A 21,875-nucleotide genomic window follows, 5' to 3' on the forward strand; every position below is an offset into this window, starting at 1 on the left:
ATTTTCTATTCAAAATGTAATAATAGCCTACATCAGTTAGTGCTTCATGATGCTGTGCTTGCCACTTTGTAGGAGTGAACTATAGTGAAGATAAAATTAATCATATCTGGATTTTATTAATGGCCAATAAATGATAGGTTGTGGCTGTCTTTCAACCTATGTTAGCATGGGTTGAAACAAAGAGAAACAAAGTGCATTTTTTCCTTAATTTCTGCCTGTGTATTGCAGAAGTCTCTTTACTGAGAGTAGTCAGTAGTTACTTTGTTAAAACAGTTGAGAAAAGATTCAGAAGCTCCTAGGAAAGTTTATAAAATTAAATAATGTTCAGTGAAGAGCTGAAAATATGCAGAAAACAGAAACTAATATGTCTGATGAATTTCATATGGCAACTAGCAACCTAGTGAAAGAGCAGTACGTTCACCAGGTCACTTCTAGCTGACCTGTGGAGTTACAGCACTAACAAATATCTGTGACAATGCAATTACTAAAATCCATTTTGACTGGTACTGTGTAGCAGTCATCATTCAAATCCACTACTGTCACTTCTACAGACTTCAGGGAGAAACTCTCCTGAATGTCTTCCAGCTTGAATCAGGGAAATGAAAACACTGTTTCATTTTCCAATTCATTTTCCAGATGACTATTTTATACAATTAAAAAAGAAACAAAGCAAAACAGAATATTTGCTAAAAAAATTATGGGAAAGTTTCAACGTTTTGTTTTTTGGTCTATCAACTAAGTAATGTATATTACTGAATGACAGAATAAGAGAATCAGACAGAACAGCTGTGGTGGGAAGGACCTTCAAAATGTAATCAGATCTTTAGTGAGAAAAGGGAGCCCTGTCCAACTGCAGCTTGAAAACCTCCAGTGTTGGGGATTCTACTACCATGTTGGGAAGGTTTTTTCAGTGATTGTTTGTTCTCACCCTAAAAATATCATTCTAATATCAACATGAATTTTCTCCCAGTGCAGCTTATTACCTATTCTCCTCAGTGTGGCTCTTACAAATGACTGCCTCCATCCTCTTTCTAGCTACCCTTGGGTGTATTGGAATACTGTGACAAGGTTCCCCAGGGCCTTTGCAGGGTGAAAAGACTGTACGCAACTCATATGACCCTCAAATTCTTGCATGGTGTGAATATAGTTGTGGGTTTTTTGTTTTTTGTTTTTTTTTTTCCTTTTAGTATGGATCACTTTTATTTATAAACCTGATTTTAAATTCAGAAGGCTTAATTGTGGCTTGAGTCAAAATGTGTCTAAGAGTTCAAGGGGATGGGTGCCTGTCGGTGCCTGGAGTCAGGTCTCAGCTTTGGGTTTATACATGATTATTATTCTAGGTATTGCATTTTTATGTACTGAACAATGCAGCTAGGGCCATTTTTCAACTGTGATTAGGAAGTTTTTTGTGCATTGATTCCTTCCCCAGTTCATTCTGTCAAGTCACTTCATTTTTCACCAGCACAAATGGTCATGGATGTTTCTGTCTGCTTCATATAGCTCTGTCATTGCTGATTAGTTGCTTGGTAAGTTCGAGATACAGGCATCCATTTCACCGACAAAAAGGGTGTGATAGTGCAAAGATGTGATAGCAAATATCTGCTTTGGTGCCAGAAAAGGACTGGGTCTCTGTGACTTACGAAGTAGTCCTTTTTTTTTTTTTCCTGATTGCCTATGGTAAAGTGTGATTGAAGTAATTTTTTTCAGAAAAAGTGTGTCTGAACGTTGTACCAACTTATGGCAGAAGAATACTTCCCTAATATTGCTGAATGTTTTTCTTTTTTTTTTTTTAAACTGCAGAAAGTGAGTGAAAAAGTAGGAGGTGCAGAAGGGACCAAGTTAGATGATGACTTCAAAGAAATGGAAAGGGTAAGTCTTAATACAGATATACACAATCATTATTACTGTTCATTTTTCCTTTCTAGGGGTGATTTTCGAAGCTTCTGTCTTTGAGTAATTTGAATAGTTTTGATTGTCTCAAATTCTGTTCAGTAAGGTGGAGTTTTCTGATTCTTGTCCCTCTTTATCTTTTGATGGAGGAGTACATAATATATGGCACTCTTTATACTGTCAATATTTCATTCAGAGATTGGAGCTAATGCCAGCTACAAATTACCATCAGTCAAATCATTGTAGAGGAACACTGTAAGCAGAGAGAGTCTGTCTGTAAGTATGGTCATTTCAGTGGAAAATGTGCTACTGTAATTCTCAGCTACTTGAGCATCACTTGAGGAGCAAGAGCTGTCTGGGGAAGAGGGTTGACAGTAGCACAGGGATATTCATTCACAGATTCTGAGATATCCTTAGGCAGCCTCTGCTGGCATAGTGTCTTGGGAGGATAGAGCTAACTTCCCCTAGTAGACTCCTCAGGGAAGCTGGCAGTTGTAGCACTGACTTTCTTCATGGGAAGAAGAGACACAGCTCTGTGTAGTGGCGAGAATGTTAGTTGAAAAACTCAATTTTTTTTTTTTTTTCTAACTTTGTCTTTGAGAGTTGCCATCAAATCTTGTAACACTAATTACTTGTATGTGGGTTGTCGAGTGTATATCTAATAGCTAACAGATCAAGAGAAATAGAATAGAAACAGATAAATATACGTGCATTTGTATGGGAAGACAAGGAAAAAAGTTGTGGATGAAAATTAAAGGTGGAGGACATATCCTTTGCACTTCATAACAGAGTATTAGAGAAGTGATTTTTCCCCCTTGCCCCAGCTTCCTTTTGAAGGTGCTACAACCATAGGCCTTGCCATCAAACCTGGAATTTGTTAAAGAAGATTCGGAAACCTGATGTTAGCATTAGAGCTGGAAATAGGACAGTGCAGCAGCCAGGGGTGAGTCCCACAGGGTGACTGTGGGAGGTACGTTTTGACAGCCTTGAAGATGAGAGCACTGTGAGTTAAGAACAGCACAGAGTAAATTCATTGGCTACTCCCCAACTCCCCTCTGGTCCCAGATCCCTTGCCAGCTTTTCTGTAGGCAGTGGACATGCTCCTTCTGCCTGTCCATGGCCTTCTGTTCCCTCGCCCCCACACTCCTCTGCAGCCTTCTTGCCATTTCTGGGCTCCCTACCAGGCAGTTCAGCTACTTGTTCACTCAGGGCTGGCAGACCTCTGCTGCTTCTTTGTGAAAAGCATAGAGCAAGACCTGGCAGATGGCAATAGCAATAAAACAAAACAAACAAACAAACAAACAAACAAACAAAAAAAAAACACAGGAAAGAAGTCAGTCACAGCTTGCTGCAAACAACTTATCTCAGGTGTTCTTTTCTAAAATAGATATTCACCATTATAGTAAAGAAGCTCACTCTGTAGGACAGAAGCCACCCTGAAAGGAAAAGCAATGTGTTTTTTTTAAATAGAGAGTACAGAATAGATTATGGTGAGCCCCAGATCTGTCAAAACAGCATTTGTTTCTTTGAGGGCTAATTCTGAGAGAGTGTAGTTGTATATTTTCCTATCAGCAACTATAAGCTCATGCCAACTACTTAAAAAATCAAGAATTCCTTCTACAGTAGAAGAAAGTAATGATATGCAGTTCTATATAGTTGTCCTTATTTAAGTTCCTAAATATAAAATATTTCTTCATGGAGTGATTCAGTGGAAATAAACTGTCAATGCCTTCTAGCTGCTAATGTTCTTGAAATCGGATACTGAGGTATACCTTGTCTCTTCTATCCCTGTTTTACCAGAATTTCCTCTGAAAGAGGTGGACAGCTCATTTTCTTTTTAGTGGTTGGTTTTGATTTACATCTATTTGTTTTCCACTAGTTTGCCACCTATTAGGGGATCACAGATTAATAATTTTTCAGATAGTTTTCAATGATCTTTCTATCAAAAAGGTTTCCTTATTTCCTTATTGTGGACATTTTCCAGGGTAATGAGAGACATCAGCATACCACAATGAATTTTGTCAAATTCCTGATAGATCATCTCGAGATGCGCTGTAGTAATAGTTTCACTTAAAGAGTGGTTCTGCTACACGCAAAAATGGTGGGCTTGTATTTTGGTAGTTTTTCAAGCATTATCACAATTCTGGAACGAGGGCTGGATTTGCTCCACCGTTGTTCACAGGGACACAAAATTAAAATGATGAGAACAGTTAAAAAAATTCATAAGAGCAAAAAGAAGAGACAAAAGTATCTTCCTCTTGTCTGACATCTCTTTTCATGTTTCTTGTTTAATTCTCTGTTTTTTAGAAAGTGGATGTTACCAGCAGGGCAGTTATGGAAATAATGGCGAAGACAATAGAGTATCTTCAGCCCAATCCAGGTAATATAATTTTACAACCTCTCATTTGGAGCACTTTTTGAAAATATGCTTTTTCTCAGCATTGCATAATCTGACAGATCTCATCCTTACTGGTAGAGCTGAAGTTAATGCCAAATGAGTGAAATTTCTTGGGTTGAAAAGACAAAGGTGAATATGGGCTTCTGTTTTAGGTTGCCAGGGAATGGAAGTTCGCTTTAGGAGATTCATTTTATTGTTGTATTATTACTTCAGGTAAGGACACAATATATGCTTAGACACAGAGTGTGTTTATATGTGCCAGCCATCAATATGTCTCCCTGAGATATGAGGTGGCTGCCTTCACAAGGAAGGCAGAGCAGGGCCTCAGTCAGGACTTGGCCCACGATGTGCAGCGAGGCATCAGCCCTGTGTATCTCCCTGGGAATGGGAACAGGACTAGGCTGGGGATCAGGATCTGCACAGACTTTTCAGTTCCTGGGAAGAACAATAGAGTTCTGAAGCAGATTCTCTGGTTCCTGCAGGGCAAAGAAGTAACACGCTTCACATGGTCTTCTAGCAATTTCCTATCCTCATTAGAGTTACTATAAAAGGGGGGTTGCAAAAGAGCTTTTTGTGGTGAATTGGTAAAAAAGGAGGTGTCTGCAGTCCTAATCAGAGATCACTAACTTGAGCTCTTGAAATAGAAATAAATAACTGGTTTCTATGGGGAGAAGAAAGAATGGCTTTTTGAGTGGGCTGATGGAGAGTTGCATGTTGCTGTCTTGCCAGAGGATTGTCACAAGCAGGATGACCTGGAGCTCCTATAGTCACTAGTAAATAGTAAATTCAAGAACAGATAGACATGACTGGTCTAGGAATGTAAAGGGTTTGTGTCAGTACCTGCTTCACCAACAGAATCAATGGAGTTATGCAACTGAAAGATTAGTCTGAAAGCAAAACTAGGCCACATACCTATCATTAGTATTTTGGAGTATTTCTTGAAGGTACAGACAAAAATTTAGTCAGTATTTCTTAATAGCTGGAAACAAATTCAGACTACTGTGAGATATTTTATCACCAGTGTGGTAGGTTGAAGAACTATTGCTGGTATAGCTTACTTCGTGATATTTATGTGTTAGATTGCAGAGGAAAGGAGTACAGTATGATGATGCTGTCAGTGGGTTGAAAAAAGAAGGAAGAATATCTATGAGAACTATTAAAAAGAAAATAATGATGACTAAACCAGTTTCTATATCAACAGATGGAATACTGTTTATGACTCAAGTCCACAGCTTCATTGCTCATCATCAACAAGCTCTCTGCAGGAAAAGCAGTAGGATTGACAAGTGTTATGGAGTTAGTGATAAAATTGTTAACTACTGTCAAGCTGCTGTTGTGCAACATCGTATAGACTGAGTAATAAACTTTGGCTGTTTTGTGTTTCCCATCCTGATACATGCGAGTGATCATGATTTATGTGAATCACAAAAGAGACTCACAACAACAGTGGAGAGCAAAATCTTTGGAAGTATCTCAGAGTGTGATTTCAGCCACCAGAGGCTGTAGAGTATGTGAGTAACATCAGAAAATTAAAATTCTAACAGGCAGGAGGAAGATTTATGTTTTTGCATGTCAAATGAGAACATGTTGTTCATTCCACAGCTGTATAAAGGTGTAAGATAGAATAAGTGGAACGAGGAATGCCTCTTTCTGCTCTCACCTGATCTGAGATTGGTTTATGCCAGCTGCAAGATTGCAGAAGAGCTCCCTGTAGCAATAGGAATTACACAGAAAAATGACATTCTTATTCAATAAAAGGAAAAAAAAAAAAGGATCTTTAAAAATTTTCTGTACAACTATGTTACTATTTACTAAAATTTTATTTGGGACACCTGTATTTCCTACTTGCTTTCTCATTTCAATAAAGAATAGAAACATTACATTGGAGAGTGGGGTGGAAATGAGTGAAAAAAATAATGGCAGTACTTAACTGATGATTTTATTTAGAAGTTTACCTGTTTCTCGTAGGATGAAGAGGGTTTGGGTTGCGGCACACACTCCTTGACAAGTAGAATATACCCTGAAAACAGCAGTATGCTTTGTTAATAAAGTACAGCCCTGTGAGATATCAATTGTTTTCATGGTATTTTGAGGAATCAACACTGGAGGCCTGCAGCATGGCCCAACTTCACTAAACATTTAATGGACTGATGCTAGAACAAGAAGAAGGAGAAGGAGAAGAAGAAGAAGAAGAGTACGGGACAGGGAAAGGAAAGAAGAAGGAGAAGAAGAAGAGTACAGAAGAGGACAGGGAGAGGAGAGGAGAGGAGAGGAGAGGAGAGGAGAGGAGAGGAGAGGAGAGGAGAGGAGAGGGGAGGAGAGGAGAGGAGAGGAGAGGAGAGGAGAGGAGAGGAGAGGAGAGGAGAGGAGAGGATGATGAAATGAATTTATTTAAAGGGATATTGGGCTACAGTTATTGTGAATGATAAAATTAGCATTGTAGACTTCCCAATTATAAAAAAATGGAAGGCTATCTAAAAATGGCTAAAATTGAACATGATGAAGTCTCATCAGGAAAATCATGTACTTTCCATGTAGGTGTACATTGCTGTAACTTAAAAGAAAAAAATTTAGACATTGAGAGTATAAAGACTTAAAATAAAGAATTCTTATGTTTTACAATGGGTCAGTTAACACTTGATATTAAGATAAATCAATAGTAACACCAGGAATGTCAGTGCAAAGGAGAGGGAGTGCAGTTGGGAAGAGAATCAAGCCATTTCCATATGTTGTTTTGTAAATCTCTGCCTGTCCTCACTCAGGCTGAGACATAAATTAGAAAAGGAAATACATGGCACTAGCATAGTAAAGGAATAGAACTGAAATGTGTCAGGGTGGGATTTTTAGATCAACTGAGCAGTGACTTATGTCAGCTCCCATGGATGCTAATGGAATCAACTTTAAAAGAGGAGAAATGAGGCCCAGTGGACATATTCTAAGATTTCCTAGTAAAACTGGATTATTTGGGACTTGAGCTTTCCAATTAAGTTAAGTGTAGAAACCAGATTTTATACTAATGATTAAATGAATCATTAAAATATGATTTTTTCATGCTTACCTTTCTCTTCCCCTTTCCTTATTGTTTTTATTGTTGTTTTTTGTTTGTTTTTGTTTTTGTTTTTTGTTTTTTGTTTTTGTCTGCTTAATTCTTTCCTGTACTTTTCTCTTTCTACTCTTAGTAGCCAGTCTAGGACATAGCCACATTCTTTTTTTAACATTTCTTCTTATGTTTTTGCTTTAATTTCTAAAAATATTCAAATTTGTTCCTGTTTTATTTCAGCTTAATGCATCCACTCCTCCATTTCCATTTCCCAGCCTACTGATTTTGTTTATGCCAAAGTTTCTTTTGTGTTTCTGTATTTCCCCGTTGCCACTGTCCTTTCAGTGTAATTTTTAATGGCCACGCACTTCATTAATATTGTTTCTTATAGTGAACAGTCAGTCTGCTAATGGTTGTTTTGCAATGAGTAGCAACAGAAGACATCAAGAAATTCAAATGCAGAAAAGCGTGATCTGGTGGCACTGAAGTGTACTGAGACAACTTACAAAAGCACTGCTACTATCTGTTAAAAACATGCTAACCTTTCCTAGCTGTTTCCCAGCCAAAAAAAGTACTATGACACTCGTCTGATTTTGCTGTCTCCATGCATTGAGCTATGCCTATATCTGTGCATAAATATATACACCAAAAAGTGAAATATATTCAGCAGCAAGAACTATCTCTTAATAAACACTCCAACAATAAATTAAAAACAAAACACTTGTTGACTGAGCCCTGCTAATGGTTTGCTTTGTTGCAGAAATGTGCACAAGGCCAAATTTTGAACAATTAGATTAGCTATTTGACACTTTGTCAATGGAAGTACTAACTTATCAGAGCTGCTGCCAAAGTCAAATCTTTTCGATGAGGAAGGTAGAGGCATTCATAGGCACCCTTCTGTACTAAATACAATAGTGTAGGTAGAAAAACACAGTCAGCTGGCAAAAATGGTAGTAAAATTCAATTTAATTCAATGTCTGCAGGCTATTCACATCCTGTAGCTGCAGAAAAGCATATCTTCAGGTAAATTATTTATTTTTGCTCTCTTTGTTTTCATTAGTTGATGATTGTATGCTTTCTTCTGATCTGCAGTTGTGCATATCTGAAATAAATTGTAAATTAAAGTGCATTTAAAAACATATTAACGTGGGAGCTTATCCAACTCCTCATTCATATTTGCTATAGATAGAGTTTTTATTTCACACTCTACAGAGGAAAAACTGTGAAAAATAAACACCAGGGCATTGAAAGTTTATTCTTGAGTGTGCCTAGTCTGGACTTGAGGGGAAGATTGGCTCAATCTAGTACCGCAGTACTATGCAGACAGGCAGAGATTTCAAGATTAAGCATTTTGAGGCATTTCTGAGTTGTAACATATCAAGCATGCTATCTTGGCAGTGTTCCTTGGCATTCTTCTGTCTGTGTCATTTCAAGGGAGGCTTTGATTTAAAGAGAAGGGCTGAGCCTCTTCTCTGGACTGCTAGCAAAAGAAAAAGTCTGACTGACAATATTTTGTCACCTTGCTTCAGAGATCATTCCTGAAAAGCAGTGCTCGATCCCAAATTTGGATGATGTCTTTCAAACACATTGTAGGAAGCTTAAATAAATTTAGAGTGCTGGTGCATCAAGAGTTACATACATGGTAACGTTTCAGGTGAACTGGTCCATTTCTGTCTACGGACTCAAAATATTGTGTAACCTCTGTCACTTTCCTGTTTCAGCTTCCAGAGCTAAACTCAGTATGATCAACACTATGTCAAAAATTCGAGGTCAGGAAAAAGGACCGGGTTACCCTCAGGCTGAAGCCTTGCTGGCAGATGCAATGCTGAAATTTGGCCGAGAACTTGGAGAAGAATGCAACTTTGGTAATTTGATTACTTCTCTTTCCATTACACCAAAATAAAAAAAAAAACAAAATTTAATGTAATTTTCATCATTGAAGTCTTATGGTTTTTATGGATCTCAGACAGCTAATTCTTACTGACTTTTATTACCATAGAAATTCTAAGTGTATGAACTTCATTCATCATTTGGAATTGACAACGTTTGAGCTGATACAAATAGGAAAATTTTGACTTGCATAAATACTATTTTTATATGAAATCTAAAGTTGAGACCATCCTGGAGCAAATAAAATAATTAGATTCCAATGCTTCCTTCAGCACAGCAACAAATGAATGCACAAATAGGTGTGTGAGGAGGCAGACTGTATGCAACAGGAATTCTCAAGTTCAGCTGTGTCCCAAAGCATAAGTTCTGTGGGCTGTACAAGTGTAAAATACTTGTTACACTTTCACATGGTGTATCATACTCTGTTTCTTTCCTAAACTTGAAGGTGAAAATGGAATGCTAACTGAATCCATGAGTCAGTTATGTGCATTGGAACCAAGTTATTTTAAGAGAAAGTGGAAATCTTTTTTCAGGACCAGCACTTGCAGATGTGGGAGAAGCAATGAAGGAGCTCTCTGAGGTCAAAGACTCTTTAGACATGGAAGTTAAACAAAACTTCATCGACCCACTTCAGAATCTCCATGACAAAGATCTGAGAGAAATACAGGTATTGTCATAATTGTGGCATTTTCATAATGCCAACCTTACGGAGTGTATGTATATACAAGTATATTTACTCTGTGTGTATATATACAAAATCTGTTAGTTGTGTACTTTAAAAAGAACTCTTAGATTCACAAATGATCTGACTTAGCCTCTTTTGCTTTGAATTTTACTCTTCATGGCTGTCTCTCTGTTCAGAGTCGGAAAGATCAAAATTGTAACTTTCTGAGATTAGCATCATCAAACCTTGGTAGGCATTAACATAGTTTTGTAATTGTACTATATACGTACATTCTGTATCCTCTGTGCGGAAAGATCACTGGTGCTTTCATATGGTTAAATATACAAGGAACAAAGATGTCTTAGACAGTTTGATACAATTTACAAAACTGATAAAGTAATCATAATAGATGACAAATTGATTTTTCTGAGGAAAAGTAAAGACCTTAAGTATTCTGACTAGAAACATTACCTTTTGGCTAGCGTGGCATGGCAACGGCAAAATGAAATGACAAGAGTGATCTGTCAATTAATAAACCAGAAAATTTTCAATACAAGATAGCATTAAGATACTTTGATGATATGATGAAAGTGATTAAAAGTGTATTCTGTGTCGCTTTGCTCATGAAAAGTGTTTCACGAGCCAAAGAGAGTTAAATGTCAGAAACTCTCATACCTTTAATACAAGTATCAACAGTATTTACTCATTGTATGTGGCCCATTTTAGTGCTAGATATCTTTCATATTTGGACAGCAGTGCATCTTAAAAGAGATGTGAGATCACCTCATTGTACTGCTTTTCCTGTCTCAGAAAGGGATGACATATAGCAAACAGCACATATTTGTAAATGTACATGGTGTATCAGTTACATTACAGAGAGTCCATGGTAGAGAAAGGCAAGGGGAGTTGGGAAACACTCTTTATTCTTATTTATTCTTTTGCATTTTTGGTTTTCAGCATCACCTAAAGAAAATGGAGGGTCGACGTCTGGATTTTGATTACAAGAAGAAAAGACAGGGCAAGCTCCCTGATGAAGAGCTTCGCCAAGCTCTGGAGAAATTTGATGAATCAAAAGAAATTGCTGAGTCAAGCATGTTCAACCTTCTGGAGATGGATGTGAGATACCCCTTGTTTATGCTCTGAGCTAAGTGAAAGATGCTGGTTCAGCAGTGAAGGCAATCTAAAGGAGTCTAAAACTTCTAAATCTGTGATGCCATAGATTCCTATAACTTTAAAATGAGAAAGTACTACCTACTTCATTACTCTCAGTGAGAGGCTCTATATTAATGTACAGTATGTGCATGTGAGACTGACTCAATAGGTATTTGATAGATAAGTGATGAAGAACATAAATCCCCTATGACACCGTTGTGCTTCCTAACCAAACAGTATTAGTTAAAAGGCAAAATATCTTCCTCCTTAGAATGACATAAATGCAAATCATGATTTTTGCTTGGCTGTGATTGTGGAGTTTAATCTGAGGGTTTTGCTCAAGTCTATATGCTGCTGAGAGGACTGGTAAAGATCAGAGATGATAAATGCACAGTCTTCATGATCTCTGCCCTACCTATGTGCAGTAGAAAATAGGAAAGCCAGAGTTAATATGACTGTTGAAACCTGTCTATTTTTTTGCTTAGAGACTGGTTTAGGATTTTGCATCTATTAGGTTTTTAAATTCTCTCTTTGTAAGTAATGAAACTGTAAAATCAAACTAGAAGATAAATCTACCTCTTCTGGAGGAAAAAAAAAAAACACAAAACAACTATACATTAGAGCTGAAGTTTGTTGTTTAAGTAAATGACTGGATTTATTATAAGTTTAAATTCATACGTGACTTAATAGCTCATTTTTGTTACCAGAGTGCTCTAAAGGAGACATTAAAAGAATGAACACATTTGCAAAATGAAACCAGTGTAATGAATTTTTAGTTTTAATGTTTCTATTGAGGGACTACCCTATATGACCAGATGGTCCAGGCTTTTGATACACCACTGAAGCATTGTGCATTGTAGAAACTGCTGAGAAATACATGGAATAATAGAATAGTAGAATCATAGAATGGTTTGAGTTGGAAGAGACCTTAAAGACCATCCAGTTACAAGCCCCATGCCATGGGCAGAGTTTCCACCCACCAAATCACCCTGCCCAAGACCCTATCCAACCTCCAGGGATGGTGGACCCACAGATTCTCTAGGCAACCTGTTCCAATGCCTTACCACTTCCATAGTGAAAAATTTCTTCCAAGGATATAATCTAAACCCATTGTCTTTCAGCTTAAAAGTGCTCCCCTTTGTCCAGTCACTATCAAAGTGTAAAAAAATCTCTCTATATTGTTCTTGTAAGCGCCCTTTACTGAAATACCACAGTGAGGTTTCCCTTGGGCCTTTTCTTCTCCAGGCTGAACAACCTCAGCTCCTTTGGCCTTTCTTCATTGGAGAGGTGCTCCCCTCACAAGAATTTTTGCTGATTTGTTCTTTATGAAGTAGAATGCTGTCTGTCTTCACTACAAATAACCTATATCCAAAGGAGCATTGCATCTTATGTAACCCAGAATACAAAAGAAGTATATCTGTGATCCTTGTGGCTTTGTGCCCCTCAAAGACACCAAAGGAGGTTGCAGTGAAGAAGATGTATTATGCTTTAATTTTAGTCTCATTTTGACTTTCTGAATGAAAGTATTTTCGGAATGAAGTGGATTTGTAGGCTGTTGTTTATGCAGATAGACACTGGAGATGATCAACAGAGAAGAGCTTCCATCACCGTTCCTGGTCAGGTCATAACCAGACATGATAGTGCATAAAGGCTAATATGTAACTGTTCTTGAACTACAAGGAGAAATAAAATTTTTAGAGAAAAAAGTAAAACTGCCTTTGCAGTTTCAGTGTGACGTTGTTTGTTTTCTATTACCGATGTGTAATGATGAGACCTAAGATATGTTTTCATTTCAATCGTCAGATTGAACAAGTGAGCCAGCTTTCTGCTCTTGTACAAGCCCAGCTGGAGTACCACAAGCAGGCCACACAGATCCTTCAGCGAGTTACTTCTAAGCTGGAAGACAGGTATTGCTCTTTTTCTAAATTTATTGAACTGGTTTTTATGCGTTGCAGAGGCAGAAAATCTATGAATAGAATAGAAAAGCTTGTTTTTTTGGACTGTGGTAATTGTAAGGTTATGAAAAGAAAATGATCTCAGTAGGCAACTGCAAATTGAGATTTATGTATTTTGAAGATGCAAATACTTCTGAGTATGACTGAATGAGATTTGAGTTGAAGGCAGAATCTCAGTATACTAAGGCTATTAATTGAATTTAATTGAATACATATGTTTAGACGCGCTGGATACCAGTTGTACATATAACTTCGTTTTCGTTTCCATTCCTATGTTAATTCTGAAGTAGTTTTTTCAGAGATGTTAATGTCTGCTAGACAAAGAGTATATTCTACCTGAAGGGGATCTCCCAGTACCTTGTTAAATAATCTTCAGGTTTTTTTTTCAATCAAATCATGCTTTATATGAGACTTAATTGAGTTTACCTTTTCCATCCACATAACTATGAATGCTAAATTGATGCAGTATCTTTTAATACTTCCTTTTTTTTTGTTTGTTTTGTTTTGTTTCTGTCAACACAAAGTAGATCGTATGTCTTTGAGATGAGGAAAGTAACATTTGTTAAAAGTTCACCAATCTCCTAGACATCCTTCAAGGAAACATAATATCGATTCCACATGTTTGTGAAGGGCTAGTCCTAAAAGCTAGCCACCTTCGTATACTACATGAAGGCAACACTTTGGTTGCGGATAATTCTTTGCTGTTTTCTGTCATTTCTGTAGATCTAGTTTCTGGTGCTACTGGATCTGCTGGTATTTTTTTTCTCAGAGTATGTAGTCTGTAAGCCTCATCCATTTTAACTCTTGAAGTTTTTTTGAGATCACGAGTTTCTGTTTCTGGCTACAGTTTACAGGCCTGCCTGAGGAGCTAACAGAATGATTTTCTACACTTCCAAATGAAGAACGTAATTCATCTATTGTACAGAAAATGTTAAAAAGTTCTCAGGTGTAGATTATTTTGTAGTCCATAAATTATGCCACAGAGTGATGATTCCTGTCTTCACAACAGATTTCTCATCCTGTGTCAATTTAGATAATTATTTGTCCTTTTGAAACTTCTGCTAAATGGTCACTATTACTTGCTTTGACTTAACTTCAAGGACCTTGCATCAGATTACTATTATTGATTACCCAGAAATAATAATAATAGTAAAAATACCACCCTGCATGAGCATATTGTGCAATCCTAAATTGTAAATTGTCCACTCCACACCACTGTGCACAAGTTAATGCATTGTGATCTGTTTGTGCCAGGGATTAAGCAGACAGAGATGTCAAGCTGTTATTATTCAGATACCTGTCTTTTCCTGTGGTGGTAAGCAAGCAACCAAGAACAAACGGTACTTCATTTTTTGGAATTGATTTTTTAATTATGGACCACAAAATAAATAATGCTTTACTTTTAAGCTGAGCAAATCTGACACTGTTCAATCTTACAGAATTTACTGTGCATATTGCCAATTCTGCAGATGATATTAAAAGATGTGAATGCAATTTGTTCATGCTCTTCTCTTCTTGCTGTTAAGAGTATCCTGTTTAAAATCATGCTCAAGTAATTTTAAAAGAATATCATATAAGCAACAACAAAAAAACAGAAAACACAAGAAATTTAAAAGCACAGTGAATTCAGGAAGTCATGGAAAGACTCTTCCTCTTAAACTCTCTTTTTCAGAAAGCAGAAGGAAGCTTCAGTTATCAAGACAGAGGATCACGACATAGCAGCTAGGAAACAGGAAAGCCTTGGAGATATTTCTTTTCTTAAGAAAAAAGGCTTATGATAAGTTTTTGGGTAATTTTTATTTAGTCAGTAAAAGTGTCACCTTCAAGTTCATGAAATATGAAAAATAGTAGTTCCTTAACAGAAGTATTACAAGTAATAAACTGATTAAATCTATTTTATTCAATGCTTTACAGTTTCAAAAAAAAAAAAAAAAAAAAAAAACCAAAACTTTTATAAATGAGTGAAATACAGCAAAGCCTTTTTATTAAAGTTCATTTGTTAACTTCATTGCCTTCAGCTTAGAGATGCTGATTTTTATTTATTTATTTATTTTGTTTCTGAAGAAGAAAAGCAGTCTCTAGGATTGATTAATACTGATAGTATTCTGAATGGTGAGGAGACTCTCGTTATCAGGATGAGAACTGGTTAAAATATAAGCAATTTTTTTCAGTAAATAAATCAAAATATTTTATCAACTGTAAATCGAGGGCCAGCCTAGAAAAGATTAGAGAAACCAACCTGTAGTTTGAACGGAGAGGTCTTGACTCAACTATTCTTCCCTAAATGATATTAGAAACAGATTGGGAAGTTGTTCTGCATAAATTTCTATCTAGCCAGGAATCTGAAAAGGTGCTCTTTGCTAGAAATTATAGATTTCTCAATTTGAAGAGTAAACTGAATTGAATGATGCATGACATTTTTATTCTGAGAGTCAGGAAAACTTGAGCTGTGTGTCTCTATGAAGCAAGTATTCCCAATTACAGGTGAAAAAGTCTGCAACAGAAGTCAATACGTTCTCACATAGTCTCCTCACAAAATGACAAGGATTGGCATTACACTGCTGAACAGTTAAGGAATGACAACAATGGCAGCAAAATAACTGGCTTCAGTCAAGCTAAAAATAAGGGTAGAGCTACTCTCTAAACATTGCTGGATCATATCACAAGGTTTTCTTCATTAGGAGCTCTTGTTATTGTTAAGAGGATCTTGGCAAAAAATGCTAATTCTTAAGGGAAAAGAAAAATGAGTAAATTAATGGCATAGTCGTGTCACGTGATAATTTAAACTAATGGGTTAAACAACAATTACCCCAATTGTCAAAACTTGTTTAGACTGGCTGATTGACAAAAAATAACTTTTAGCCTCGGAAATATTGTTTGATGCATCTCATCTGTTTCAAGGAAGTAAGCCTTGACATTTGACTAATTTCATGTTTTCACAGAATAAAAGAGGCATCATCTCAGCCCAAAAGAGAATACCAGCCCAAACCTCGTATGAGCCTGGATTTCACAACTGGTGGTGACAATACCCAGCACAATGGAGGAATATCCCATGCCACTACTCCAAAACCAGCAGGTAACAGCAGTAGCAATGAGAACAAAGAAAAAAAGGCCAAATCTAGCTGAATTTTCCTGTAGTGCAGATGTTCTTCCTAGAGGGTACTTATTCCTTAGTAAGAAAAATGAGAATGAGGATAATACAGGTGAACTATTTGAATTGTTTGAATTAACTACATTATTCTACTGAAGGAACTAGGCTGGTTGCAAAGCACAGTACAGGATTTTTTGTCAAACACTCATTTCCTCCGGCAGAAAAACATAAATGGATCATCCGTCTTTGGATCAAAAATGTCCTTAGTACTAGAAATAAACAGAATTACTGCCATACTAAATTCCTCTTGAAATACAGACCATAGAACAGGCATTTAGAAAACTCAGAGATAACTGTAGGTTTTCCATAAAATATAGAACTCTGGAACACTGAAAATCTCCATAATCTTACCCTACTTTTTAAAAACAGGCATTAAAAGTCACTAAAACCAGGAACAAAGGCAAATGAGGTCTGTTATTTGTCCAATGATGAGCAGCATATACAAGGTGAAACATTTTTATCACTGTATATCATTAGTATCTTCAAGATGTATTTTATTTCCTACCAGCACGTACTGTGAAAGCCTTATCACACACTTTATGTTGCAAGATTAAATGCTTTCCACTAGATCATTAGTCAGGATTTTCTTCCTTCTCATAGTATCCGGTGTGAATGTTTAAACTTCTCCCAGATATATGCAGCAACCTTATCTTCGTTTGGCAACTGGAAGTGGTCTTGTAAACAATAATTTTGTGATTATGCAGACGAGGGATGGGAGTTAAACTGGGATTCCTTGTACATGAGTGTAGCTTCAGTCTTTTATAGTAAAATCTCCATGTTATACCACCACAATTTTCTTCTTCACTTGTGTTTTTGTGGTGTCACGAACACTTCTTTGTGATAAGGTTGTACAAACTGATATTCCTATATCTCTCAGACTTGTGCTTTCCCTTTCAGAGAGCAGTATTTAACATTTTCTTCAGTAGGAGTTCTTTCTTTTGAGAGGCTCATTATTTTTAGATATTATTATATAATTATATATTATAAATATATATATATTATATATATATATATATTATGTTTCATCTTCTAAATTTCCTTGATGTAGATTTGTGTTAGTTCATTCAAAGATTTCCTCTTTGCATTAAATATTGCTCTACTGACATCTATAGAAATTGAATATTCTTATCCTAAAATAGCTCAAGCATGGATTTTCTAGCTACAGGGAGCAGTTGAAATGAATATTTAAAAAGTCTGAATCTGAAATCAGTTGATCCTGAAACTGGTACATGTGAAAATGTTGAAACACATATTCATGGAATTGGCATGATTTAGAGGCACGTATCATTTCATTCTGATCAGTGGAAGTGCACAGACTTTCTCTATGGAAAATCAGATAGAGATATAAGCTTAATACATTTTAGTGATGATAAATCCTAAAGATTTTGACTATGAACAATTATGCTTTTGGTAAGCTTAAAGCTGTAGAATCTTTGAGGATTGAGAGAAGATGGTAGCACAAGGAGGAAATAAAATTTCTAGATTTGATATAACCAATTAAAAGCTAATCTAATAATTATAATAATATCCATTGGTCATGCTAAATGGTTTATGGTTAAATGTTCATTAAATATCATATTAGAAAGCATTCCATTTCAAACCTGTTCCAAACCAGTTCTGATGGCCCTGTAATTATCAGTTGTTTCATGGGAATGGGAAGCTTTTCTTTGGAAACCTCATACAAAAATTCATGAGGTCAGGAGCTTATAGAGTAGTATACGCAATAGCTGTACCAGTGAAGATTCCAAATAAAGACACTGTTTTATTTTGCTGTTATTTTAAATACTCTTTCACTGTTTCCCTGAGACACAGACAAAGCATTTCTGTGCCAGTAAAGCTGGAAATACATTTGGGGTTTTGCTTCATTTTTTGTGTTTTGTAAACAGATAAAAATTAGATCGCAAACTAGTAGTACTTGTTCTTTTAAGTGTGAGCTTGAACGTAGTTTAGTTCTTTTAGTATTCCCAACTGCCAAAAGCTGGTAGCAATCTTCTAATACAGTTTAGCAGCCCAGATGCTGTCAAAGAGCAGTCTCATCACTGTATGAAATACTTTAGAAACAGCAAAATCTGTACAAAGTACAAGGTAAAAAAGGTAACTGCTGAGATTTTAAAACGTTATTTCTTTCCGTTTCTTCTCCATAGGTGCTCACATGGATCAGCCATGCTGCCGAGCTCTGTATGACTTCGAACCAGAAAATGAAGGGGAGCTGGGATTTAAGGAGGGTGATATCATTACCCTCACTAACCAGATTGATGAAAACTGGTATGAAGGAATGCTTCATGGCCAGTCAGGTTTCTTCCCCATCAATTATGTCGATATTCTAGTTCCTTTACCCAATTAAGATAGCTGATCCACCACCTCTGTTCCAGATAGTAATGTCAGTACCACTGCTTTCAAAATGCTGCTTCTTACACCTTCCAAGTGCAAACTGCAGTGGTTAGAATCATCAAGTCCCACTGAGCATCTTTGGTTTATGTGTTGTTATACTACGTAGTGGTGATGCGTGGTATCTTCTGAGCCAACATAGTGTGGGTTAGACCACTTGACCACACTGGCCTGGTGATAGCCAGAGTACTGCTGAGATGGTGTTGGGAAGATGATAGCAAGCCAAGCAGGTAACTCATGGTGAAGTAGCAGGAAGTGAAGATGATATTGGGAAGATAATGCCTATCACCACTGTATTACTTTTCAGTCTTAGTTCTCTATAAAAAGAGGGTAAAGTTCTTGCCATTCTGTCTTTCCCTTCCTAGTGATACAGGTCACACGACTCTAACCATGACTAACAAGAATTGTATCTTCTGACCAAAATGGCTTGCTATTCTCACAGAGACGGTATAAATGTAGACTCTTTGGTTTCTCAGAAAGTGAACCACTGTACTTGTGCCCTTCTGGTCTCTGCTCATTTTTGTATTTTTGATTGTTATTAAAAGACCTATTTCCATCCATAGGTAAACTTTGAACCATAATAAGGGGATTCCTATAGTAAAAAGCTTGAACCATGAATTCATGAAACTACGTGAATTTGCCCTTCAGAAACTTTGAGCATGCTCAATAAAATGCCAGTAGAAGGGCAAGATGGGGGATAAAACTGTTATTAGTGTTAACTGTTTCTTGTCAAGTTTTGGCACAAAATCATGCTGCTTAAGCACCAGATAGTTTTTGTAAACTCATTCACTGTGGAGGAAAACCAACCAAATACAATCTTCCCTACTTTTATTTCTGTCTGCCATGTGTTCTTTGAACATCATTTGTGTGTATTCTGCCCTCAATGAGGACTAAATAAAACTTATTTCTTTTTGTGTTGAGCAATTAAAGACATGTGGCTGTATATGCAAAAACATTTCCCTATATGTTTAGTTCTCTCTTTTTTTTCCTCCTTACTGCACTTGGTGTGTACAGTGCTGTGCCTAGCTTCTCAGCGTTCTTTCAGATGCAAAAGTTCTGTTAGTTTAGTAATACAGAGTTCTATTTATCTAAACTATAGAGACTCTTTCAAAGGTTTAATGTGCTGCTTTGAATGTGCCACTTCAGTACTGGATGATGTGAAATGATGACAATTCCCTACTGCTTAATATATAAACTGTATAATGGAATATTGATATTTCAAATAAATACTGAGAGAATAACTAGAATAATTTTGTGAATTATTATTTTATGGTTTAAAAATCTCTTGTGCTTAACTTTGGCTAACAAGAATTTTGTTTCAGAAAATGTGTTTCACAAGCCTGACTTGAAAATGTGAAAAAAAGATATTTTTGTATTATTCTATTGCTTCTCTGAATTGAAACCCATATATGTAAAATGATCTTCATAAATATGGTAGGCTGAACATCAAGCACATAAACTTAATGTCGTTATGACCAGCATGCAATCTTGTGGAGACAGGCTACTTCCCATTAAAGCATGCTGGGTTTCAAAAAACACCAAGTAATGCTTAGATTTACTTAGCTTGTAATTGTATTTTGAAGGTTTTATATCAGAGTTACATAGGGTCTATATTGTTTATTGTACAGATATGATCATGGGTTAGCCTTGGCAAAGAGCCAGACACCCATCCAGTGGCTTGCTCTTGGTCCCTTCTCAGTGGGCTGGGAGAGAAAATGGGAAGAGAAAGCTTGTGAGCCAAGATAAATACAGGGAGATCATTTACTTGTTACTGTCACTGACAAACTGACTGTATGGGGTTTATGTGTCAAGGTTTTGGTAGCAGGGGGGCTACAGGGATGGCTTCTGTGAGAAGAATCTAGAAACTGCCCTATTTTAGATTAGAGATAGTTCCAGCTGTCTAGAAAACTCACTGCTGGACAGTGAGACACACTCTTATGCCTCTGGGAGAGCACTGTCAAGAAATGGAGAAAGTGCTATGCAGCAGCAGCAACTTTGTGAAGGATGGGAAACATTTATGGAGCCGTGTTGAAGCAGTTCTTGGATTGCTGCAGCCTGTGGGAAGCCCACGTGGGATTAGTTTGGGAAAGACAGCATTCCATAGTGGAGATCCACAAAGAGCAGGGACAGAGCGACCATGGAGGAGTGGCAGAGATGGAGAGTTCTGATCTGACTGCAGCTCCCATTGCCAATTCCACCTGGAGGAGGTGAGGTGAACGTAGAATAGAATGAATGGGGGAAATTTTTTTTAGTTTTCTTTTAGTTCTCAATTCTCTAGGCTACTAGTAACAGGCAATAAATTACATTAGTCTCCCTACATTTATTCTGTTTTGCCTGTGACAGTAATTGGTGAGTGATCTCCCTATCCTTATCTTGACCCTTGAGACCTTTTCCATTGTATTTTCTCCCCTTCTTCCTTTGAAGATTGGGATGAGAGCAGTGTGGTGGAGAAGTTTAGCTGCCCAGCAGGGTGAACGACCACAGCAGCTAAACTTAGAGAAAATTTATCACCAATTAACATAGAAAGAAACAAACAAACACATGAAGACTAACACAAGGACTAACACATTTCCTGCCCAATTTCCTAAACTCAAATTAAACCCTTACCTCCTGACTCCTCTAAGCAGCACAGGGAGAAGGAGCTTCACGGTCACTTCATTGCAACTCTTCTGCTGCTCCTTCATCTTTTTTTACTCTGCTCCACCATGGCTTTTCTCCGTAGGCTGCACTGAGAATATGCTCTTGGGCAACATGGAACACTTTCAGATTATTACTATGAGATTATTTCTTTGTAGTGCTTATAGAAAGTATACAGCAACCATCTATTAGAAAATCTTGCATGATTTAGAGCAAATATTCAGTTCTGCCCCATTCCCACCCTGTTGAGAGTCATTCCACAAATAGGGCCAGAAAGAATGCACGAATGGTCAAAAAATCCAAAAAATCTTTTAAACGCCATCACTTGATGACACAAGTCCAGACCTGATGCACTGTATAATTCTAATCACTTCTGTATTCCTCTGTTTCCTGAAAGGTTCAGGGTTTTTACTTAAAAAGAAAAATGAAAAAGTAAATAGGTGATTGACCAAGTTAGGGTTGGTGGGTTTTTCTTTCCTCCCCTCCTTTTTGAAATACTGTCTTTCATCTGAAAAGTTAGAAAGAAGACGATAAATAACATCAGAATTTCTTATTTGGATTCTGGCATTATAAAACATTTTCTTTATAAGGAGACGTGATCTGTAAACTGCTAGAAGGGCTTCTTTTCTGCGTTCATATCGTTTAGGCCCTTCTAGTATTTACGGTGACATGGAAGCTGAGCAATAGTTTTAGATGTGACTTACACTTGC

General features: G+C 36.9%; 1 protein-coding gene across 1 annotated transcript in view; it reads left to right on the forward strand.

Moving 5' to 3' along the window:
- SH3GL2 (SH3 domain containing GRB2 like 2, endophilin A1) overlaps positions 1-19,778 on the forward strand; it is an 81,019-nt gene extending 61,241 nt beyond the window's left edge. The window contains exons 2-9 of the mRNA XM_085213613.1: positions 1,801-1,869; positions 4,198-4,270; positions 9,050-9,193; positions 9,752-9,885; positions 10,840-10,998; positions 12,838-12,941; positions 15,932-16,065; positions 18,285-19,778. Of these exons, the coding sequence (XP_085069739.1) occupies positions 1,801-1,869; positions 4,198-4,270; positions 9,050-9,193; positions 9,752-9,885; positions 10,840-10,998; positions 12,838-12,941; positions 15,932-16,065; positions 18,285-18,484 (1,017 nt within the window). The 3' untranslated portion in view covers positions 18,485-19,778. The remainder of the gene's footprint in view (positions 1-1,800; positions 1,870-4,197; positions 4,271-9,049; positions 9,194-9,751; positions 9,886-10,839; positions 10,999-12,837; positions 12,942-15,931; positions 16,066-18,284) is intronic.
- Positions 19,779-21,875: the final 2,097 nt, after the last annotated feature.

Source organism: Meleagris gallopavo, chromosome Z (genome assembly GCF_905368555.1).
Source record: "Meleagris gallopavo chromosome Z, MGAL_WU_HG_1.1, whole genome shotgun sequence".
NCBI lineage: Eukaryota > Metazoa > Chordata > Aves > Galliformes > Phasianidae > Meleagris > Meleagris gallopavo.